The following is a 23,554-nucleotide window of genomic DNA, read 5'->3' as shown; positions in this document are numbered from 1 at the left end:
AAAGAGTCCACAAAATAACAATTTGATGCTCAAACTCCTGATGGTATAAGCTGATGCAGAATATGGAAGCAGATAAAAGATAGCAGAACAGAGGAAGGTCAAAACTTTTTTGAAGTAATTAAAATATATAATTTTTGAAGAAATCTAAAAAGGGCAACATTGTAATAAAATGCATATTGCATACATTTTTGCTGTTTGTTCATCTTGCCTTCAGAAGTTATGGGCGCTCTATCACGAGATTTTAAAGAGATTGGACAGCCATTTATCTGTAACAGTATAAAGTCTTCCTGCTTAAGGATTGGATAAGAAGACATTCAAAGTCCCAACTGTTATTCTGTTATCTTGGTAGGTTGAACAGGAATACATGCTTCTTAAGACTTATAATAATGTTATCGTTACTTTGAATGTAATCTTCATACATTTTAATGTAATCTTCATACATTAAAATGAATTTTCCTTGCATACAGCTCTCAATGGTCACCATCTCCAATATACACTACATAAAACGTAACATAATAAATAAATTATGCAAAGACCCACATATATGACAGTGAGAAACAACACAAGTCTAGTTCGGATGTATATGTGTACACTGCAAGAGGATTCAATTGGCCAATTGCAAGCAAACTGACAAGTAGTTCAAATATTCAACTTCTGCAATTTACAGTTATTGCTATGTTCACACACACTACCTTTCCTTCTACAATCCAAAGCCCATTTATGAAGCATCCAACTATTTGGTGTGCTTTTCCTGTCTATGTGAGGTGGTGCAATAATTGCCTTTTATAGCAGCTTTCCCTCAGTAGTCTTACACAATTTAGCTACCTCTCTCAAAATTAGGTGTCATTCTGCCCTCGTGCTGATTTTTGGTTTTACACAATTTCCACTGGGCTGAATGGAAATTCCGCTTGACAAAAAACAGTTGCAAGTCGCGGTCGCATTTTCCAGCCGTGCTTTGCGCAAGAGTGTAACTTCTAGATTCTTTTTTAGCCCTTCTTTTTTAGCCCTTCTTCGTGCATTTAAGAGCTTTCCCAGTCCAAGCTAGGAGAAACTGGGCACAATAGCCTCTCCGTTCTTCCCCAGAATGATCAGATGCACTTTAACCCCTTCTCCCTTCCGCCAATAAAGAATTCTAATTCTAATCTATCTCGGGCGAATACTAGCAGCTTCTCTTCTCCCTCCGCCCCGGATCAACACCTGGGAGGGTGGAGCAAGGAGAGCCGTTGCTCGTCATTGGCTTGTTTCTTATGGGGTGAGGGGGGTGGATCTCGCCTCCAGGCTGCGCGGGGAAGTGGGGGGGAAGCATCGCTGCTTTGCAAGACGGGAAATGGCAAGCTAGACGGTCTTCTTCGGACCGCCGCGCTACTACGCTTCCCTGCATGCTTCTGGCCCGCAGAACGCTGTGGGGAAGGGGATGGAATCGCGCAGTGCACTCTGGGAGTTGTAGGAGCGGCAAACGGAGCCGCGCTCACTTCCCGTCGGCCCTTGCGCCTCTGCTGCCTTGGGGCGGAGGCGGGGGAGGCAGGCAGGGAAGGAGGGAGGAGGCGGAGGCGCAGGGAGGCGGCGTTGCGGCATCCAGCGGCAGATCGTCGGCCGGGGTGACTCGGAGCCGGGGATTTACTCAGCCCAGAGGCCCTTCCCGCCGCCATCGATGTGAGCAAGGCGGCCCTCGAGGGGAGGATTGGGAGGGCGGGCGGGGCCGTATGCGTGGGTGGGGCCGGCTCGGTGGGGCAATCCTGCCTTCTTCACGCTCGGCTCCGGAGGGACGGCGCGACTTAAAGAAGCGCTGCCACTCGGGAGTTAAAGGCGTTTGTGCCTTTAACGTTGTACCCCGGCCTCTCCCCAGCCTAGTCCGACCTGGGCTGCCTCCGCCTCTGCCTCCTCCTCCGCCGCCTCCCTCCGGTCCCAGCGCCTCTCCTTGAGCGGTTGGTGCTGTCAGGCCGCCGCGCGTGCGCGTGCCACCTCCATTCTCTCCCCCCTCCTCCCGCCGCCGCACCTGCCGGCACGCGACGAAACCACAAGCCGCGAAGCCGGCGCCGCGCTCGTGCCTCCTTTAGCCCCGGAGCTTCTCCTCCTCCTCCTCCTCCTCCAGTAACATCGAGACGCGAAAGGCTGCGCCCGAGCGGAGTTGCCCACGCAAGGGCAGCGGCGGAGATATGAAGATCAAAGATGCCAAAAAACCATGTAAGATCCTTTCTCTCTTTTGGAGACATGCCTTTTTGGTTTTGTTTTTTTGTTTTTGTTTTTTGCTTTGCTTTGCTTTGGAAAAAGAAACGGGTATCTGTGGGTGTTTCCACCACGTAGCTTCTGTATAGGGTTTTCCTGCTTCTATCTGTATGGGTTGTGAAAATGTGTGCGTGTAGCATAGGCAATTACTAGTTAAGCACCCAATGCATACATGCATTCTTGAAAGTAAGTCCCATTGAGTCTTATGTAACTTAGTACTGGGGGGGGGGAAGTGGTGTTTTTTTTTTAAGTCAAAACGTAAATTAAGCTGTGTCCTTCAATCCATCAATTGTAATAGTGCATTTTCAGAAAAATCGGTATTGTTTTCTTTTGACTAGTTGCACGGATGTAGGAAACTAAATTCTGGGTGGAGAGGAATTGATTAGGTATGTTACAAATGTTTACAATAGCAATAGTATTTAGGTTTATATACTTCCCTATAGTGTACAGCACTCAATGCCAGAATAGCAGAAATGATCAAGGGGAAATACAATTTCCTAAGTAAAACTTCGCTTTTTCAGAATACCTGTAAAAGTGACATGTCTCTTGCTGTTTGCCTTGGCATGATAATGTTTTTACAAGACTATTTAAGTTCTAACAAAGTGTTGCATTTGGTAACTTAATAAGAACATGCCCTATACCTAAACATTTTTTAAAAATTTGAGAATATGCTACTTGTATTTTTTATTTCTATAGCTGGAATGCAGTATTAATACCTAAAGTACCAAAAAAGGGAAGTGGTTAATTTAGCACTTTGACATTTGTAGAAGATTATATATGTGTGTGTAATTGTATTCCTCAGTTTTGTGTGCAGTGCAGTATATTCTTCACATTTGCAGGGATAAAATGCTTTCTGATTTATTGGAACAATGTGTACAAGATGACTGAAAAATCTGCTGTACATGCATAATCAGCTAGTAAAAAGTTGTTTTAACAAGACAGCTTTTGTATTAAAATATACCTCACCTATTATGGAATAGTACTCCTTGGTTACAGTGTGCCTTCTCTATCTGAGATCTGGGAACAAAATGTTGATGGTTACTGCTTTCAAGGTTACTGCTTTCCCTTCCTAATGATTAAAATTAACACAGATCCCTTGAAATGCAGGACTGTGAAAGAAATGTCTCTCTGAAATTGTGTTAAAGAAAATTCTGCTTTCATAAAAACAAAAAGATATACTCTGGAAGATTTAAGATCTTCAAATAAAAATGTGCCAAAAGAAAGTTTTCTGAAACTAAAAGAGCTAATTTGCCACTCATAATGACGTTTAGAATAATTCAATCAAACTCATGTTTTCCAACAAATCCATAAAATCCAACTTCAAATATGTGGTTGTTCATTTTTTTTAGGCTGAAAATTATTACTGTTCTGTTGGCAGAAAGAATGTTCAAAGTTTTCTTAGTTCATTTAACTTTATTGTACAATAATAAAAAGTTATAAACAGGTGACTTATGTTCCAATATTTGTTTCAAGTATGGGTTACAACATCTTGATTACAATTTATGAAGCAACCAATGTAAAAAGCTTTAAAGCAGGAATTCCACATCTCCCCTAAAAATTAATACCCCAAACTAAATATACATGAACTAGAGAAGGGTGAATTTGTTGTAACAATGTGCAACTAAAAGATGCTTTATACCTCCCTTGGACTCTGTTTCCACTTCCCCAAGTGAGGTATATGTCTCACAATTTGGGAAATGCTGATTTACAGACTCTTCAAATGAATCACCCTGTTGCAAAGTGCTATTTTAAAACAATATCAAATCTATACCCAACCATTGTCATCTAATGTTTTCAAATGTTTAAACCATTCTGAAAGTGTTGTGGTTGGCCCTAGCTTCAACTCACTGATTTCTGAGTAATTTAAATAGCTGCTTTTGAAAAAAAAAAACAATGAAGTGTTTTTGTTCTTAGGATTGTACACATACACACATATTTACATATGCACACTTGACCATGCCATTGGAAATAACAGAATTTTTTTTTAAAAAAATATTGTGTGACAAAATCTTTATGATATATGGGAATCAATAGAAATACATAGAAGTGAACTTGTCCTCTGCTCTTATGAAAGCTTTTATCAACACCAAGCAATTTCCATTAATTGTTTAACAGAATAAAGAGGCCTGGCAAATAAAACAGTATTTGGTATTTCTAACAATAAAGCGCTCTCTCTCTTTCCCCTCCCCCTTCCTCCCTCCCTCCCTCTCTCTCTCTCTCTCTCTCTCTCTCTCTGTCTCCACAGCTTTCCCATGGTTTGGAATGGACATTGGTGGAACGCTAGTGAAACTTGCATATTTTGAACCTATAGATATTACTGCAGAAGAAGAGCAAGAAGAGGTTGAAAGTCTAAAGAGTATTCGCAAATATTTAACATCAAATGTGGCCTATGGGTCCACTGGTATTCGAGATGTCCACCTTGAACTTAAAGACTTGATACTCTTTGGACGAAAGGGAAATTTGCACTTTATCAGATTCCCAACACATGACTTGCCTACTTTTATTCAAATGGGAAGAAATAAAAACTTTTCCACGCTACATACGGTGCTTTGTGCCACTGGCGGTGGTGCTTATAAATTTGAAGAAGATTTTCGCACAGTAGGTAGTTTAGGTGCAAGTTCTCTCACTCTGATAGACAGAGTGTGTATACTGATTGTCTGTGGTGATAAAGTCATTAATGTGGCAATTAGCATTTAGACATATATCTCCCCATAATCTTTACAGCACTTTGGGCAGTTTACAGTATCATCATTATTTGTGCATTGCTCCCAAAAATCTGGGTCCTTATTTTACCGACCTCAGAAGGATGGAAGGTTGAGTCAACTTTGAGCCCTATCAGTATTGAACTCCAGACTGTGAGCAGAGTTTCCCTACAATGCTGCCCTTTAACCACTGCGCTATCAGCGCAATCACTTCTTTTTCATAAGGCGTGGGTTTGATAAGGGCAAATTAGATCTCTGGATTTGTACTTTGGAATTTGATTGCTGAAGAATTACTGTCTGCATGTGGAGAGGAATAACTTCCTAAATAACTCCATGTTTTCTTTGCAATCCTGCACAAAGGAGCTGGCAAGATTTCCCCTGATTGTTATTTTAAGTCTTACAGCAAAAAAATTTAACATACAGTGACGTAGATGGGATTTGTAGTATGTGGGTATATTGGGCTTGCCCTGTTCAGGCAGTTTCCTTTTGTCTTTTTCTTTATTAGCCAGCAGTTCCAATTATTACATGCAAAGTAGGAAGGCAATTGGACAAATTCATATACTTGCTGGGCATGTGAGCTGAGTGGCATATGCTTATATAATGTATCTTAGCAATTGTCATGCACTGCATATTACGTATACAACCCTCTGCTCCAGTATGTTGCAATATAACTTTCAACAGCTGCAGCAATCTAAAGTCTTTTTTTTTTTTAAAGAAAAGTGATTATAACATTTTAATAAAAGGTTTAGGTGTGGTCAGGATAGTATTACTGATACAGTGGAACTGAAACTTGACATCCATATTTTGATAGTGAATAGATCATGTCGCTCTGTAATATATCAATATACCAAATCTAACGGTCAGGCTCTCCAAAAAATTTTTTAAAAGTATTTTCATCCTGCCTTATTTTTATAAATAACCCAAAGTGATGAACATAAATAATACTGCTTTATCCTATTTTCCCCACAACTCGTTTATGAGGTGAGTTGGGCTGAGAGAATGACTGGCTGTCTTTCATGCCTACAGCGGGACTAGAATTTACAGTCACCTGATTTCTAGGCCAGCACCTTAACCACTAGCCCAAACTGGCTTTTGACCTATAGCTTCCAGTATTACCTTACCAGAGCTATAATTGTAGTTCAACTTCTGGAAGATGACAAGATCTCATTTGGTATAAATGGAGCATTATAGTTGATTTAAATTTTACAACAATGCTAGAAAGAGGGTCTAGAACACGGGTATCAAACTCGCCGCATCACGTTGCTGTCAAGTGATGTTTTGCAATGTTTTTCCCATTTGCGGAGCTGGAGTGGGCGTGGCCTGCACACAATGCATCCGGTCCACTGGCTGCCAGTTTGACACCCCTGGACTAGAACGAAAGATCAGGTGCCCTGTAGCCTCTTTAGTTTTGTTCAGGAACATGTTATACTGATCAGTATTTCCTCTTCTTTTTGGAGATTGGAGACCTCCAGCTGCACAAATTGGATGAACTTGATTGTCTCGTCAAAGGCTTGTTGTATATAGATTCTGTCAGTTTTAATGGCCAGGCAGAATGCTACTATTTTGAAAATGCATCAGAACCTGAAAGATGCCAAAAGATGCCTTTTAACCTAGATGATCCATACCCTTTGCTGGTTGTAAACATTGGCTCAGGAGTCAGTATTTTAGCAGTTCATTCCAAAGACAACTACAAGAGAGTGACTGGAACAAGGTACATACACATATATATGCATGCCAAGTTGATAATATTGTGCTTTCTCAACCATCTTTCAGATAATATGTTTTTTTCAAAATATCTTTTGATTTTACAGTATGAGTTTTTATGCTTATGTATTTATGAAAGATATTGAATGGCCATCTCAGGTTTGTTTTTGAGAATATTATGGTCTGATAATTATTAGATAAATGGTTTTTAAATCATCATAAGTAAAAAAAATCAAAGGAAAGAAAATAATTAAGATTAAGTAAGCCCCAATTGCTGATGATCAGTCCTTTGGTAATAGCTGCAGTAATTTATTTGTGGTGTGAGTTTGACTACCTTTAGTCACATATAGATAAGCATCTTAAAAGACCTGCAGTGAATTGGTTTCCAGATAGACGTCTTAAGCTGTACTTGTTACATTCAGAATAATGTTCATAAAGTACCCTATGGAGTGGCAGACTATAGTAGAAATTAAAGTATTTATTATATGTTGATTCATTAAATACACTTCCTGCTTTATATCTTTACAAATGTTTTTCTCCGTTTTCAGTTGATCATATTATATACCTCTTTCCTAATTTTAAATAGGTAAGACATGATCATCATTGCATTAGTTAAGAGGTATAATTTTACAAATGTTCCATGTTCAGTCTAGGTGGTGGGACCTTTCTTGGTTTGTGCAGTTTACTGACCGGATGTGAAAGTTTTGAAGAAGCTCTAGAAATGGCATCCAAAGGCAACAGCACACAAGCAGATAAGCTAGTCCGGGATATTTATGGGGGAGACTATGAACGGTTTGGCTTACCAGGATGGGCAGTGGCATCTAGGTAGGTATTGCAAAGTAACACAGATCCTGAATTCATGACAAGTGATACATTAGTAATATTTCCACTGCATTACGTTATATTATTAATTTATAAATATCTGAGAAATACAGAACAGTAATAATTTTTGAAATGTAAAGTATGTTGGTGGCATGGAAAGACTAGCTTTAATAGTACTCTCCACTCATTAGATTATATATTTTAATATTTAATAAAGATTTGTAGAATAAAATTGAGTAAGACGTGAAGTTTACTTCCTCATGCCCCATAGTTTCTAAGAAAAGCACTAGAAGGTGGAAGGAAAGAGAAGAAAAGGACAATTGGTAGTAAGGTTCTTTAGTAGCAAAAAGAGGGGGGGTCAAACTGTTCTCCAAAGCACCTAAAGGCAGGACAAGAAATAACCTGGAAACTTACCAAAGAGAGAACTAGAACTAAGGAGAAATTTCCCGACAGAACAATTAACCAATGGAATGACTTGCCTCCAGAAGTTGTGGGTGCTCTTATCACTGGAGATTTTTAAGAAGAGGTTGGACAGCCATTTGTCCAGAATTGTATAGGAACTCCTACTTGAACAGGGGGTTGGACTAGAAGACCTCCAAGGTTCATTCCAACTCTGTTATTCTGTTACGGTGGATAGATTGAATTATAGGGATGAAGATTACTACCACTGGGAGACTTGTAACAGATTAGAAGTCAAATTGTCATGGAGAAAATCTGCCTATGCGGTCACTACAAGTTGAAACCAACTTGCTGGCATATATCAAATCATAACCCATAGAGTTATCTGATTAAAATTGTAATTAATTGCCTTGCACCAACAGTTCCCATTAAAGTCTTGTAAACTGACTTCTGTCATCAAACCTGCAAGTAGTCCTTGCCCACTGAAATTTATTTAAATATGCATTTCAGTTAAGAGTCCCCAGAATGTCAGTTAAACAATATAATATGTATATCTTGATATCTTGAAATATCTTTGAAATCATAGTCATAATAATATAATTGAAGAGGTTTTCAGCTATGTTTTCTTAGAAAACAGAAGATTGATTTATAGTTTAACAAAGGCTTTGTTGCTCAGAATAATGTTCTTTTCCATTGACAATTATGTTTGGCTTCCGTTCAATATCTACTTTGACAATCTATATTTTTCCTTGACAAAAAAAATGACAGAATTAGCTCATTTATACTGCATTAGTTTTTTTCCTTGGATAACAGTGATAGGTAGGTGACTGCTTGGCAGTAAATATAAGAATCATACAGTTGAAAAGCATTTTGCCAGACTATCAATTAATTGCTTCAGTGTCCAAGGATGCAATTAATCTGGTCCTAAAGAATTAAATTCAAAGAACTGCTTCCTGTTCATGTTTCTACTACTTAATCTTCAGTACTGCCTGATGAACATGCTTTTCACAATTTCCAAAACAGAGAAGTTTTTGATTTCAGAAGACACAATAGCTCTTCTTTTATTTGATACATGGTAATATTTTTTTTCTTCACAGAGTAGTTAACAGTGTAAAATATACCGTATATTTGACTGCACCTGATTCTTCTTTCTCTTAAATGAAGAATGCCTGCATACATTCATTGTCACCCAATTTCCTGCTACTTCCAGAGGGGAAAAGCAAAACTAAGTAGAAAACTAAATTGATTCATCAATAAGGGTGATTTGGAAGCCTGGGCACAAAATAAAGTCTGCTACTTATATCTAAATACTAAAAGCATTTAATGACCATGGGATGTTTCCAGCCTTTTCTTCCTACAATCCTTCTAATAGACTAGACTTAGCTCTTCTTATTCTAATATTTAATCCCAAAGAAGGATCAAATTCCCAAAATCGAAATCATTTCTACAGGTACCAGAGTTGTAATTGGGGAATTTTGCAAGTTTATTTTTATAAGTACACCGGCGCTTTCTGTTTTCTAATTATTTGATTATGTGCCAACACTTAGCAACCGTATAGATTTTCTCCTTGAGAATCTGTCCCTAACCTGTTTTTTCAGATTTTCACAAAAGCTTCTATCCATCAAAAGAGATAATGATCTCTGGCAGTGCACCATCTGGCTTAACTATATTGAGCCTCAAGTTCCAAGGTTGTTGAGCAGTTATTGTTGCTTCCAGAGCATGACACAAGTCCTTTCAAGCTTTGTAAGCAGCTTTTATAAAGAAGTACATCTTATCACAGATGGAGAGAGATATTATATACTTTTTGATGAACATCAACATTGTAATTTTTCCCCCCTAGCTTTGGGAACATGATCTACAAAGAGAAACGGGAATCTGTCAGCAAAGAAGACCTGGCTAGAGCAACTTTGGTTACTATCACCAATAACATTGGATCTATAGCACGAATGTGTGCTGTAAATGAGGTAAATAGCGTTAGGGGAAGGATGTGGAAATTTTGTGTTGTCTTAAACGCAGATTGGAACAATTCTTTTGTTAAGGGCAAGCAAGTTCCTTCTCATTATAATTTCTATTCAAGATTTTTCTTTTTTCTTTTGTTGAATTTAAATACTCCAAAGTAATCCTAATGTTGGTTGGCACTTAAATCTGGCTGTGTGTCATACAATTTAGAGATTGTCCCATTCAAAATGACTCTTGAGTTGCTTAATCAATTAAAAAAAAAAACTAGTATCCAGAAGGCAAACACTCTTTAACAAAAAAAAAAAATGTCCCACAAAGATCAACCACAACTCTTTTCATAGCTTTGAAGAAAGTGAAATTTTCAGTGACTCTGAATGTTACCCAAATGGGAGCCACACAGGCCTCTGGGTGGATGCTCTTCACTTGAGCAGCTCCTGCCTCAAGAGAAGGGATGCTTCCTGGGTTCTGATAGATGACACTTCTATCAAAAAACCAAGAATACTTCCATTTTGCCTGATCTCACCAGTGGAAAGAAACAATTGAGATAGGCATTCTGTCAGCCAGTCCCTATGCCATTGAGGGTTTTATAGGTGATAATACAGATCTTGTATTTCCTTCAGAAGCTGATTGAAGCCAGTGCAGCTTGTAGAGCAGTGGTGTCAGCATGCCACCATTGCCTGTTCCATTTCATTCTGGACTGTTGTAGCTTCCAAATGATTTTCAAGGACAGCCCCATGTACAGCTTATTGCAATAGCCCATTTAACTATATTAGCTAACTACATATTAATTATGATGTTTGGTCTAGTGCAGTGTGGCTAACCTTTTTGGGCTCCTGTGCCAAAATTTGTGCGCACATTTGCATGCTCGCACTCGTGTGTCAGCACCCAGAAGGCAATGCGCTCCCCCACATCCCCTATGCATGCACGCACAATCACCCACCCACCCATCCCGCCACCCCCTTATCTGCACTGCGCCTCACAGGTGATTTTTGGCCAGTTTTAGGCCTTTTTTGGCCTCCCAAAGGCTTGAGGAAGGCTTCTGCAGACTTCTATAAGCTTTGTATGCCGAAATCTAGCCCCGTTTCATCACTTCTGGTTTTTGGGAGGCCGAAAAAGGCCTCAAACCGGCCAAAAATCAGCTGTGAGGCGTGCACATGCACAGTGAGGTAAGTTTGCCTGCAGCTCGCGTGCCGGCACAAATGGCTCAGGTGGTACGCATGCCGTAGGTTCGCCATCACGGGTCTAGTGCTTGGGGAGAAAGATGTCTTAGTTTTAAACTGTTTTATGGATTGTTGTGGGCCATCAAGGGTCATTGTATGAGTTAGGCAGCCATATAAGTCCTGTAAATCAATCGTTTTTGTCTAGTATACTTTCCTCAGGAAATTTGTGTGATGAACACACTTCTACGTTTGCTGCTTTCTGAAGCGCTGCTCTCTGAATTTCTGCGTCTGTTTTTTATGCATGGAAAACTTTAACATAACCAATTGTGTCCAATAGGAGAGGGAATTAGTTGCTCATTGGGAATATTTCTTGCTGTCTTTGGCTTCTTTACAGTGCTGCCTTGTTGCATATGGATCAAGCAGCATTGTACAGGGCTATGAAGACACTAAGTACTGCTTCACTGTAAACAATGGTTGAAATGTATTAAACCTAATACATCAGAATTTGAGGAATGGCCCATAGTATTTTTGTGTATGCAGGATTAAGATTATAGGGATATGTGAAAACTATCTGATGTCATTGCCCAAAGTTTACTTTGGTCTTCCATTGTGGGTACAGTTACACTTAATAAAATGCAACCAAAATTTATAAAGCAATTTCAAATTAAAAGTGACTCAAAGAGTTACTCAGAGGTTTGAGCAAATTAAAATGTCTTGGCTGTATGAAATACTGTTCCCCACAACCATATCTCTTCTTTTCTGGACAAATTCCAGAACAATTTAAGTAGGAAGTGATATTTTTCTCATATTCATACTGGTTCAAATTGGATCCAAACTGTATTTTTACCAGGAGAAGCATTCCCTGAGCTGAGTTCTATTCAGAGAGTATATGAAAGTGTCAAAAGATTTACATGGTTCAGCTTCCCTGCAACCCGTTATACTAACTGCAGATCTACTGTGGAGATTTGGGACAACTTATAGAAGAGAGTATGATATGGTCTGGGAATAGAGGGAGATGGAGAATTGACAGAAATCTCAATTTCTCTCAACGGGATTAAAAGACTTCTGAGAAGGAAAATACTGCTTTTATTCAAATAAGAAAATATCTGTGTCCAACTCATTGACGGGTCTGCATGTGCTTTAAATGGGTTGTTATGTGTATAAATTGATAAATTACTACAGTTAAATAAAATGTAGGTTGTCCTGGAACAACACCTGGCAAAAGGCAGTATATAATTTTAGTATGTAAAATAAAATAATTCTACTGAATATAACACATAAACTTTGGGACTGTGCACATTTATCTATGAATAAATCCAGAGAGAATAGTTACTGGAAATTGTAGTTTAATTTTTTTCTTCCACTTCAGAGAGAAAATTTGAATTGCTTTTGATTATGTTCAAGAATAGAAATATCTATTGCTTTTTTTTCCTTTAGAAAATAAACCGAGTTGTCTTTGTTGGTAACTTTCTACGTGTGAATACTTTATCAATGAAGCTTTTGGCTTATGCACTGGATTACTGGTCCAAAGGCCAGTTGAAAGCTTTGTTCCTTGAACATGAGGTATGCATCAATCATATCCTTTTTTTACATATCTTTACATACATATCGAATGTTCAGCATCCTGTAGTTATTTTTATATTGGGGGAAATACACTTCTGAAGAGAACAGTAGGGTTCATTACAAAGTTTTAGTAAACTTCTCTATTAGCGGTATGTTTGGGAACATGTATTTATTTATTTGATAGATCTATTTCCCATCTTTTCTTCAGGAGCTCACTGCTCACACCCTCCCATTCCCCTCCCACCCCCACCACAACAGCCATTTAAGAAAGGTTGAACCAAATGACGGATCGAAAGTTAACCAGTGAGCCTAGGATCTGGGAGTGCCAGTCTGTAATCTTCACCTGTGTACTATATTAGTTTTTTGGAATCATACTCTTCAAAATCTTGTTGGATGCAACCCCGTCACAATTGAACTCATTTATTTATCACACTTTTATGCTCACCCTTTTATCAAAAAGTGATTCTGGCAGTGTGCACCAATTGAATAACACAACAAATACATAAAAGCAGATGCCAAAACATATAAAATGTCATTATTAAAAATGAAAATATTATTAGCATTTTAAAATATATAGACAGAGTAAAAATATTCACCACCACTACAGAGCCATCTAAGAATGTCTCTAGTTCCCTAGATGCTGGAGGCTCTGGTGACCCTACAAGGTTTTGAGGGACTTCCAGAATGATAACCTTAATAGTATTCAAAGTGATTGGCTTATATTAAAATATGTTTCAGTTGCTTGAGAAAATATAGGTTGAAAAGAAAAGACTCAGAGATTGTCTTCTAGTGACTTCTTTCAAAATGAAAATGGAGTGGATGCAACCTTATAAGCCCTGTAAAGCACAACATCTCACAGTGAAATAGTATGCACAGATTTGATTTTCATGTAATCTTATATGCAATTTCTTAAATTGAGCAGTAAACTGAGCTCGGTCACCATCATGATAGCCTCTAAACTATATCCAAACAGGTTGGAAAGAATTTAGAATTGACAGTAAGGAGGTTTCCAGACAGAATTCCTTGCATAGCCCATCAAGGAAGTCCTGGGCAATTTTTTATATTTCTTTCCTTAAGACATTATCTCTGGTAGGAAAAAAAGATGAAAGTAGCTATAGATATATACAGAAGAGTTTTAAAGGGAAGATAATGTCCATTGGTACTCTCATACAGTTCTTTGAATAAAGCAGGTTAATTCTTTTTAAGACTTAATAGTTGTAATCTTGACAGAAAGATAGTGTGCAGAAGATAAAGAAGTCACAAATGTCCCAAATATTTATACAAGGGAAAGGAAAAATGATTTTGCTCATACTTCTGTATATTTTTTCAAAATTATCAAAGATAATGAATGTGTCACCAAAAACTGAATTGTGTAAAATCTTCTTTTAAACGCAGGGGTACTTTGGAGCAGTTGGTGCCCTTCTTGGATTGCCAAATTTCAGCTGAAGCTCAAAGCACCACAATACTGAATGGTTCTCTACCTTTCTGGCATTATTACATATTGTTTTTATATCAACTGGAAGAGCAGAAGGGCTGCAATCTTTCTATAAATGTCTTTCACTGGAGGATAAAACTATCTCATTGTTGACATCTGGGTGCTCCTATAAAGAAGCACATAGTAGGGGAGTTGATACGGCATTCTCTAATCCATTTCATCAACATTCTCCAGCTTGGTGCCCCTTCTAATTTGTCAGCTGGTATAGTGGTTAATTATGCTGGTTGCAATACACAAATAAGGGGCATCCAGCTGGGAAATGCCATAATAGACATTTAATATTCAGCATGTGTCTTAAACTCAAAGGCATAATCTTAACTGTCTAGATCCTTCAATACTAACCCTGTTTTGCTTCAAAACTATTCTTAAGCAATTGGGATGTATGTAATTGCACAAGGCTTGACGTGGCCTTGTGTTCAAGAGTTCATTTAGATTTCCAGTCAACTCTAAAACTGATTTTAGCCATGAATGAAGAAAGGATCTTTGATGCAAGGTATTGTGTTTCAATGCAAGTATTTACAGCATGTTGAAATACTTATTCAGGCATCAGTGTTAAGTTTCCAAACATTAAACGTAAAAACATCAGAAACGGTTTTGTACAATTGATTTAATGAATTGAACAATCAAGAATGTGTGTATAACTACCAGTGGTATAAACCAGACATTACTTTCGCAGTTTCAAAGGATGACAGGAAAAAAATAAAACCCATGTATCTCAGAATTACTGCTGTAAACAGTGCCAGCAGATATGACTGAAATCAAAGCAGCAGTGGTGTGGCAAAGGCTGGAAAGGCAGATCTTAATAAGATGCCTTTTGATGTGACTTCCCAACTCTAAGAAAGTGAGTGGATCTCATGGAACCTCTATTGACTAAGAATACTAAGTTGGGACTAGGTTGTGTCCTTAAACCATTGTGGCAGCTATAGAGGTTGAACTGCAGAGTCAACAGTTCCAGTGTTCATTGCACCCTAGTAAACTGTTCCAGTGGTGCAACAGTGTGGCCTTGAGATAAACTCCTATACTTACTGTACGGCACTTCGGATACAATGGTAAAGTTTACAATAGTGGCATATTTAATAGACTGCTGCAACAAAGCTTACCATAAGACCTCAGCAAAAAAGAATAATCTCAGAAAAGAAACTTTCTATGCACAAGGACGTAATTATTGTATCCTGAAGGAATATGCAGTTACCCAATCCATGAATTAAAATTTTCTAGAAGGGAATCTACCACTGACTAGAATTCATCTTGAGTTTTAGGTACTGCTTATTTTACTTGATCAAGATGATACACTATTTTGGCACATGAATATTTGACACAGCAATATCTATATGAAAACAATTCCAGCATTCTTGGAAGTTTGGTTGGTTTAGGTGGGTTTTTAAAAAAAAATCATTTGTCTATAATTATATTTCAATGTGTTAATAATTGGTTTGTACTTTATAGCAATCACCTAAAATATTTTTGGTTTTTAGAACTTGGAAATAATCTCTTTATAGCATAGGGCAACATCCAGAAATTTGTATGTACCTCACTGGTTTGAGGAAGTCAGAAAATACAACTTCAGTAAAACAACTCATCATAAAAACATTATAGTTGATTATTTTAATCCCAGTCTATTTTACAAACTATGATTAATTCCCAATTCATACCAGGAAAGTAAAAAGCTATTGTTTTTCATTTTGAGTTTTGAAACAATAGAAGTGAACAGTTAGACGCCTTTTGTGTTGTGAAGAGACATTTTTGGCACTACTAAAAATGATTTATCATACAATGTTTTTTAATTCAACAGGTTTACATCATGGTAACATCATAGGTTTGGAATAAGTCCCATAAATGAATTCATTGGCAATTATTATGTTAGACAATTTCTATTTTTATTTTTGCATTATGTAATTGCATTTGTAAGAATAGTGCTTTTACAAAAATGCCATTGCAATGTTACAAAATTCTGCCATTGTTCATGTGAATTCATGCTGTTAGCAACCTCATTTAGCACTATTGCAAGAGCTTTCTTGGTTGAGAGCAACAGAGATTTCTCCTGAAAAGATAAAGGAACACTCAGCTTTTTGAGGAGAGAAAAAAATGTTTGGTAAACCAAGAGGAGGGACATTTCTTTTTTTTCTCTCCTTGAGAAATTCTGAGTGTAGTGGCTCTTAAATCCCAACAGTCACATGAGTGCCTTAAGGTTCCTTTTAGAGTTTCAGTGACATGTTGAGCTTTTCCTGGCTTTGAATATTGGCAGCTTTCAAACAAAATTCACCCATGATAGTGCATTTTTTCTTTTTTCCCCATTTTATTTTCAGTTCTAACAGTCCCAGAGTCCTTTCTGGTAGTTAACAATGTTCTACCTCTATCCTTAGGGGATAGATTGATTGATTGATTGATAAACTCAATCTCTTAAAATAAGAGAATGTTGGCTGCTAAGGAGACAGTTTTTATTTCTTAAACCAGATCATATTTGTAGTGTGCTGTTGGAGCTAATAAAATTTTTAAAGAGTATTCCATTAAAGTACGGTTGGGTAAAGTTTCTCAAATGATCATCCCTTATTAAACTACTGAATTAGAGCATTAATGGACCAGTTTTTCCCCTTACATTCCTTGAATTAGTTCTCATTTTTATGTTGCCTTTTTAAGCATTCCATGAAAAAAACAAGATTGTATAAAAACCCGATCACTCTTTTTATCCATTTCAGAATATAACAAGAGTGATCCCGTTGATTTGTTATAAGGTTGTAGTGTGGATTGATTGCACAGTCTCATTGAATCTCACTGATCAAATGAATTGAGAGTAGTGTGTTGGTCCTTTTCACTGTACTGCTCCTTATATCTTCAATAGTAAGATTGTTTTATGACCATTCGCAAATTCTTTATAATGCTTAGGATTGGCAAATTTAGTGCTTTGCCAACACCAAGCATTATAAAACCTTATAATTTGGCAATGCATATAAAATCGAACTGCATTTGATCAGTGTTCCTTATGTGTTTTGGATTTGGTTTGTAGGGTGCAATTAAATGTTTCAGGTTTAGCATGATGTAATTTAAGGTGATCATCTCCAAAACATGCACCAAAACATTGTTAGTATCAACTGTAGGTGTTTTTTTTTGTTTTTTGTTTTGCAATATTCTTTCTTGGATTAGATAGATGTATTAAAAGGGAAAGAATCATGCCCATTGAAAGACTGAACAGCAACATGCTAAATTTTAATGTGAGTGTACTTCTATTACACTGTTCTTTAAAGTTAAGTGTTTGGATTTTTTTTTAAAAAAAGATTTTACTTAGAACCAGTTGAATGACCACTCTCCTAAATACTAATTAATTGTTTCGTAGATAGTATATTTATAATTTAAATGCTGAATTCAATATATGTTTTACTAGGTAAATTACATAATTTAGAATTAGCTTTCTAAAAAGTCAGCCTCCTTTTAGGATTTAGTATTTTTGTTCTTAAATGGAAATTAATGCTGTATGGATGGTAGAATTTTAGGAAGTAGATAGGGATTATGACTATAAAGTAATCTTCCATTAAAAGTAACACCTTTCACTTCCATTCTAATGAGCTATACTAAATCTAGCTTTACTTTTAAGTATAGAATTTTGATAAAACACAATGAATGTTCATACTTCTTTGATACTTCCCCTTCTGCCTCCCCCACCCCATCCTTGTCATATGCATGTTACACAGTAGCCTCAACTTATTTATGCCTGTTGTAAATTAAAAGTGACTAAGCTTTTGCATTGCAAACCTTCTGTTTTGGGGAAACAGATCCTTCCTCAGTTCAGAAGTGACCTCCTTTTAAGTATGTTGTAGAATGCATTGCAGCACAATATGTGTTCTTACTCGAAATAATATACTTTATATTCTAAATGGTTAATCGGAAATCAGTAGGAAAGCTTGCAAGCAAGCATTCTTCTTGGTAAACACCTTACTAATTATGTTATGTTAACACCTTACGTTAATTTTCCTTAAAAATTAATACTTTGGGACATGTTTGAGATGCAGGAAGTATCCCTCTTGGTCAGTTGTTGGTCACATGATTGACATGCATTAATTGATCTATTTCCAAAGGTTTTGCCAAATATTTGAACACAAGCCTTATTTCTACAAGTGGTGATGATTCACATCTCTTACCACCTTTGCTGTGTATTTTGTGCATAGGGGACAAGTGGAGAGGAATCTAGAAAGCTGCCTTTATTAATTCAAAATGTTCTCCATCTTATTCAGTATTACCAACATGGACTGGCAACATTCCTTGTTGTGTCAGGCAGGTGTCCTTATCAGTTTTACTGGAGATTCCAGGGAATCAACCTGGGACATTGGGGTATTGTATAAAGCAGCTCCTCTACTCTTCAGCCACAGCCTCTGGGTTACTTGAAAATAAATTATAAAAGGAGTGCCTCAATTACTTAACCACAACTAGAACTTCTCATGAAACATAAGGCTGAGAACATCATAGCTTTGTGCGCCCATGCTATGGGAAAGTTAGATCAGCTTGGCTCTACAGTATTTTTATCCTTGGTATGATGGAGGCCAATTTGATACAGGACAGAACTAGTGCTGCCTTAGCTAAATAGGAAAGCAACAATCTAGAACTCTATTACTCAGTCGTACTCTTTGAATTGTACTGGACTACATTATGACAAAGCAGAATTCAGTTTTGGGTTGTGCAACATGTGCCCAAGCAGCTGCTTATACAGTAACACCTGGAACTTCTTTTAATAGGAGTTTAGGAGAATGAGAAAGAGAGATACAAAGCTGTGGAAAGGAATTCTGGTTAGTTTAAAGCAGCTTTTCGCCTTCCAGATGGGTTAGACTGCGGCTCCCCTTATTTCCAAAGTTTGAACTCTGGGTTATAAACAAAGAGTATTAAAAATACCCTGGCAAGCCCCAATTCAGACAATTTAGCCAGAGGAAAGGAGTGTGTGTTTGTGTGTGTAAGCACATGAGTCCTGTTCCTTGTTTGTACTAAATCACATTCAACTGTTAAAACAGAAAACTTGCAGCAGTACTGGAATTGATCCTTGGAGTTACTTTTATGTACTAAACAGTTAAGGGTCCTAAATAATGAAATAACGGTTACCTGAAGTATTAGCCAATAACTAGGGGAAAAAAACACTGTAAACAGCAGTCTCTTCTATTCTCTCTCCTTGCTTTTTCTGCTTTCTTTCTACTTTCTGAGGGAAATGTGTAGCAAGATATAGGCAGCACAGCAGGAAGGATTAGGCCCTGGAGCTTCCTGAAGGGAGTGCAAAAACATATGCATACCTCCTTATGACTTTAGCATTTCCCTTTGGACAGGAGAAAGTTCCCTGCAGAAGGGCAGTTCTTTATTTGGCTACCCTAAATTCTGCCTTGGATTTCTTTCTCCACAAGTGACCCAAAGAGAAGTGGGTACATTCAAGGAGGCAGCTACACTGGTAGATGCTGCTGCTGCTCTACTACTCTTTCTTAATAACTCATCTGCCGATTCATCCTAGTCTTTGGCATTTTAGAAAGAAGGAGGGAAGGAAGGGAAAAACAATATCAAGTTGTGAAAATGAACTACTTGGGCCTAGTCACCATTACCACCAGGCCACTGAGCGAATGAGATGATGTAGCTGCTTCTCTGATACTCTCTTTTGCTTAGTGTATTTTGCGCCCTCTCTTTGTTAAGATGTCCTGAAGGTAGGTAGAAATATGACATAAGCATGCTTTATCAAATGCTTGTTAAAAGTCAAATGTAGATAAGACCCTTAGTAGCCCTAGATGAGGGGCATGGAAAGAAACTAAAACAATCACAAGTGAGTCTAACATAAAACTATTTCTCATCGTCTTATTTCAAGCTCTGTATCTTGTAGTGAGGAATTTGTCATAAAACGCTGTAATTAGCATATGTATGATAAAACACACAATTTTATTTCCAGAGTTACAAAAAAGAATTGTTCTTGGGTTCATCAATCATTGTAGTTCAGGTGTGTTTGCGTAAAGACCATGATTTAACCAACATATCCCATGTTAATTGAATCCATTGCTGTGTTCCCTACCAATTTTTATTATGAAAACAATTTTTAAACTTCGTGTTGTATTTTGGTTAAACCTATCATTCCTAAAACTTACTAAAATTGCAGACAGAGATTTTTTGGAATCAGAATGAATTTAACTTTTTATTTTAAGCAGTGAAAAGAAATGCATTTTAAGCAATAGTTAACATGCTGCAGTTAGTGATAATTACTAAGTGTTTTTTAAATGAAAGTTTTATAGATGGCCTAGTTTCAATATTCAAGACACTTTAATATCCATGTTATTTGGAAATAGAGAAGATAGTCTTCATATTTCCCAGCAAAGTTGGCATTTTAACTTTTTTTTAAAAAGGAAAAAAATCCAAGTGTCTCAAATTGTACCTAGAAACTCCATGACAAGCTCTTATTTCCAAAATGTATGTATAATATACTGTGAGAATCATTTCCCATATATTGCCTTATTTTGTTGCAGTAAACTTACTGTCTAGGCTTTTAGGATTCTGACAATGGTGTAAAAATGTATGTTTTGCAAATTTAAATCATACTTACTAAATTATTTAACATATCTTTTGTAAAGTGTTTAATTTATTTTTAATGTCAAGGCTTTTCTGTATTGTTTTCATGCAACCAAATAATGGAAACCTATGCTGCATTCATTCCCATCAGAATTGTATAAAAATTCCTGACAGCTTGCATGAGTAAATGTGAAATCTAATTTTGTTGTTCAATTATGGGCTTTTGTGTGTTTTCCCAGCTTTAGTGTTCTGTAGACAGAATTTTATTTTTTTTCTAAATAAAGTTGAATGGACTCTACCATATTTGATTTAATTTGTTGAAGGTATTAATAAAGGGGTAACAAATCTAGCTAATGTTTAAGAAGAAAATAAACTTGACTTTGGTGGATAAAGTCACAGCAACAAAGAAGTACTGTAATCGTCCTGAGAGAAAGAATAATTAAGCTATCACCAGGGGTGGGATTCAAACCAGCATTACTACTGGTTTGGTAATTACGTTTTGCTGCGCGCACATGTAATACACCATAAGCTGTGCTGCCCGGACAACTGATAAGTGCTGCTTGTGGGTGCGCAGCATTTGAAAAACCACTTTTTTACTGCTTTTTCTACCTCAGCTGTGCCGTGCAAAGCAGCTGAGGTTGAAAAAGCAGGAAATAAAGGACAGGTAAGAGCCTAGGTGGGCGGTTGGGCCAAACAGTAGCAAACACAGAACCGGTTCTGTGTCTGCTGCTCTTCAGAGCTGCCGATTCTATAGAGGCGGGCAGAACTGGTAGCATCCCACGCCTGGCTATCACAAAGGATTGTTTGGTCTAATCTTCGTAGCATTTTTTCTTATTTTTGTCATATTTTATCAGTGACTCTTACAAAGAGTGTGTACAAGCAGGTAATGAAATCTGATAAAAGTATTACAACATTTGTTTGGTTTTTGCTGCTTCGGATTTTGGACTATGACTTTTAGTTACTTGAAGTTTCAAGTCCCTGCATACCTAGCCCTCTCTTCACCTTATCTAGTTCCATAACAAAGAGTTAGGTTTGGTAACAAGGTTTTCATTTCTGTGATCTTTTTTTTTTTTTAAGTGTGTAAAAACACATCATGGCCAATAGGTGATCTTTATGTTCCTGCAAGCAGGAAATCAGGCCACTAATAGATAGTCATAGTCACCTGCTCTCACCCTTAAAATAACACTAGGAATGTGCTCGGGCTCATCCTGAAATTTAGCATTTCAGTATCATGGAATTCTAAAAATATATCTTTGAGGCATTCAGATGTACATTCCAATAACAACAGTCTGAAATCCAGTAATTAGTAAGTATAGGCAATCACTGAATTGAAGATCAGCTTTTTAACCAAACCTTTATTAAATTTCAGAAAAAAATATGCAAAGAGAAAAGAATTAAAAAGTGAGGAGGCTAGGGAAAAAGCAAAATTGGGATGTGCAGACAGAGGAAAAAGGTATATAAAAAAGTAACTCCTGACTTGTAACTTGAATCATCATAAAGAAGTCTAATCATCGGTACCTAAGATTAGGGGGCTTTTTTTTTTCAGTTTCAACCCCAAAATCCAAGAGTGGTTTCCAAGTAGAAATGAAGCTACATAAAAAAAGTATTTTCTTTAATCAAAGCGGTCTTTGTCATCTCCACTAACTACATTAATTTCACCTTTCTTCTATTGTGGTATATGAGTCCTTCCATCCCTGTGCATAAGAGAAGCCTTGCTGCTGTTGTCTTACGTAAGAACAAAGTACCATGTTCTTATTTTTATCCATCAAACCTAAAAGAAAAACCTCTGACTTCAGTTATACATTCAGTTAAAGAATTCTCTGACGTAAAACACATATCTGATTCCAATAAAGTCTTCGCTTTCTCACATGTCCATCAGAGGTGATAAAAAATGCCTTCAGGTTGCATACATTTCCAACATTTGACACGTTTGACAATTTATCAGGCATTAAATGCCAAAAGTACACCTTATAAAAATTCTGTTTCAAGTTATAATTCAGAGTTGAACCTTAACTTTTATCTGCATTTTTACTTACCAGTTTCTTACACTGACCTCTCACTAGAAGACCTGATTTTCTTATAGAGTCAAAATAATTTTTAAGGATAAAGTAGTTTGCTTCACTGGGTAGAAAACTGACTTGTCTTTTGGGGGAATCTTTTCTGCTTCTGACTTTGTCCTGGATGAAAAGATTGCTCTGGGAACACATGGGGCTAAGGTGTGGTGAGAGAACTTGGTCACCAGCATCTCTTAACATCAGTAGGCTTTAAATATGCCCCCTTTGAAGGTCATCCTTAATTCCTGACTTCTCCATGTAGGGTTGGATTTTTTTTTTAACCTGAAATTCTGTTGTGCTAAAAGGTAAACAGATACAAAGAGCCTAAACGTTTCTTTGCAAACATGGGCAACATTCAAACGGTGGCTACTTGTGGAAAGATGAATTTCAACAGAGACAAATGCCAAGTCCAACATTTGGATAGGAAAAATCAAAGCCATGCATATAGGTGGTGAGTGGACAGGATGACATACTGGACAACAGTACTCAAAGAATTGGCATTGGTTGATCACAAACTAGACATGAGCAACAAGAGAGATTCAACCTAGAAATAAATTTTCTGACAGAACAATCAACCAATGGAAGTTGTGGGAGCACCATCTGTCAGAAATGATGTAGGATCTCCTGCTTGGACAGGGGTTGGACTAGATGACCTACAAGGTCCCTTCCAACTCTGTTAATCTGATCTAGTTATCTTTTTTACGCATATACAATAGAACAATGTTATTACCATAATAGTAGCATTAACATATTGATCGAATTGCATCTACAATAATATGCTGGTTCTGGGTATTGCATTTTAAGGAGGACATTGAAAAATCCCTTGAAAGAGCATCACTATAACATTTGAGAATTCTGTCTTAATGCTAGTGAGAAACGTATTTTTAGCAACCAGTTTTTAAGTTCATGCCTGTCTTCATTTCATATGTAATAAGGGAAATACTTCAAATTATT

At 37.2% G+C, this 23,554-nt stretch overlaps 1 protein-coding gene across 3 annotated transcripts; it reads left to right on the top strand.

The window, feature by feature from the left end:
• The first annotated feature begins 1,270 nt into the window (after nucleotides 1–1,270).
• Nucleotides 1,271–20,844, top strand: LOC113422210 (pantothenate kinase 3). 3 transcript variants are annotated; one of them, XR_015747204.1, is made up of 8 exons: nucleotides 1,271–2,184; nucleotides 4,472–4,824; nucleotides 6,386–6,639; nucleotides 7,281–7,457; nucleotides 9,694–9,817; nucleotides 12,410–12,535; nucleotides 13,931–16,335; nucleotides 16,367–20,844. XR_015747204.1 is itself a non-coding variant. In XM_026683007.2 (7 exons), exons 1-7 carry the CDS (start codon nucleotides 2,157–2,159, stop codon nucleotides 13,979–13,981), a joined length of 1,113 nt encoding a protein of 370 aa, XP_026538792.1. In that variant the 5' UTR covers nucleotides 1,271–2,156; the 3' UTR covers nucleotides 13,982–20,844. The 3 variants fall into 3 exon arrangements, 1 of the variants encoding a protein (XP_026538792.1); XR_015747205.1 differs by having other exon boundaries at nucleotides 13,931–16,362; nucleotides 16,394–20,844; XM_026683007.2 differs by having other exon boundaries at nucleotides 13,931–20,844.
• Nucleotides 20,845–23,554: the final 2,710 nt, after the last annotated feature.

Source organism: Notechis scutatus, chromosome 2, assembly GCF_049901735.1.
Source record: "Notechis scutatus isolate UNSWTSFEM ecotype Mainland chromosome 2, rNotScu1.2, whole genome shotgun sequence".
NCBI classification, from domain to species: domain Eukaryota; kingdom Metazoa; phylum Chordata; class Lepidosauria; order Squamata; family Elapidae; genus Notechis; species Notechis scutatus.
The sequence above is the reverse complement of the archived record's forward strand: the minus strand, read 5'-3'. Positions and strand labels throughout refer to the sequence as shown.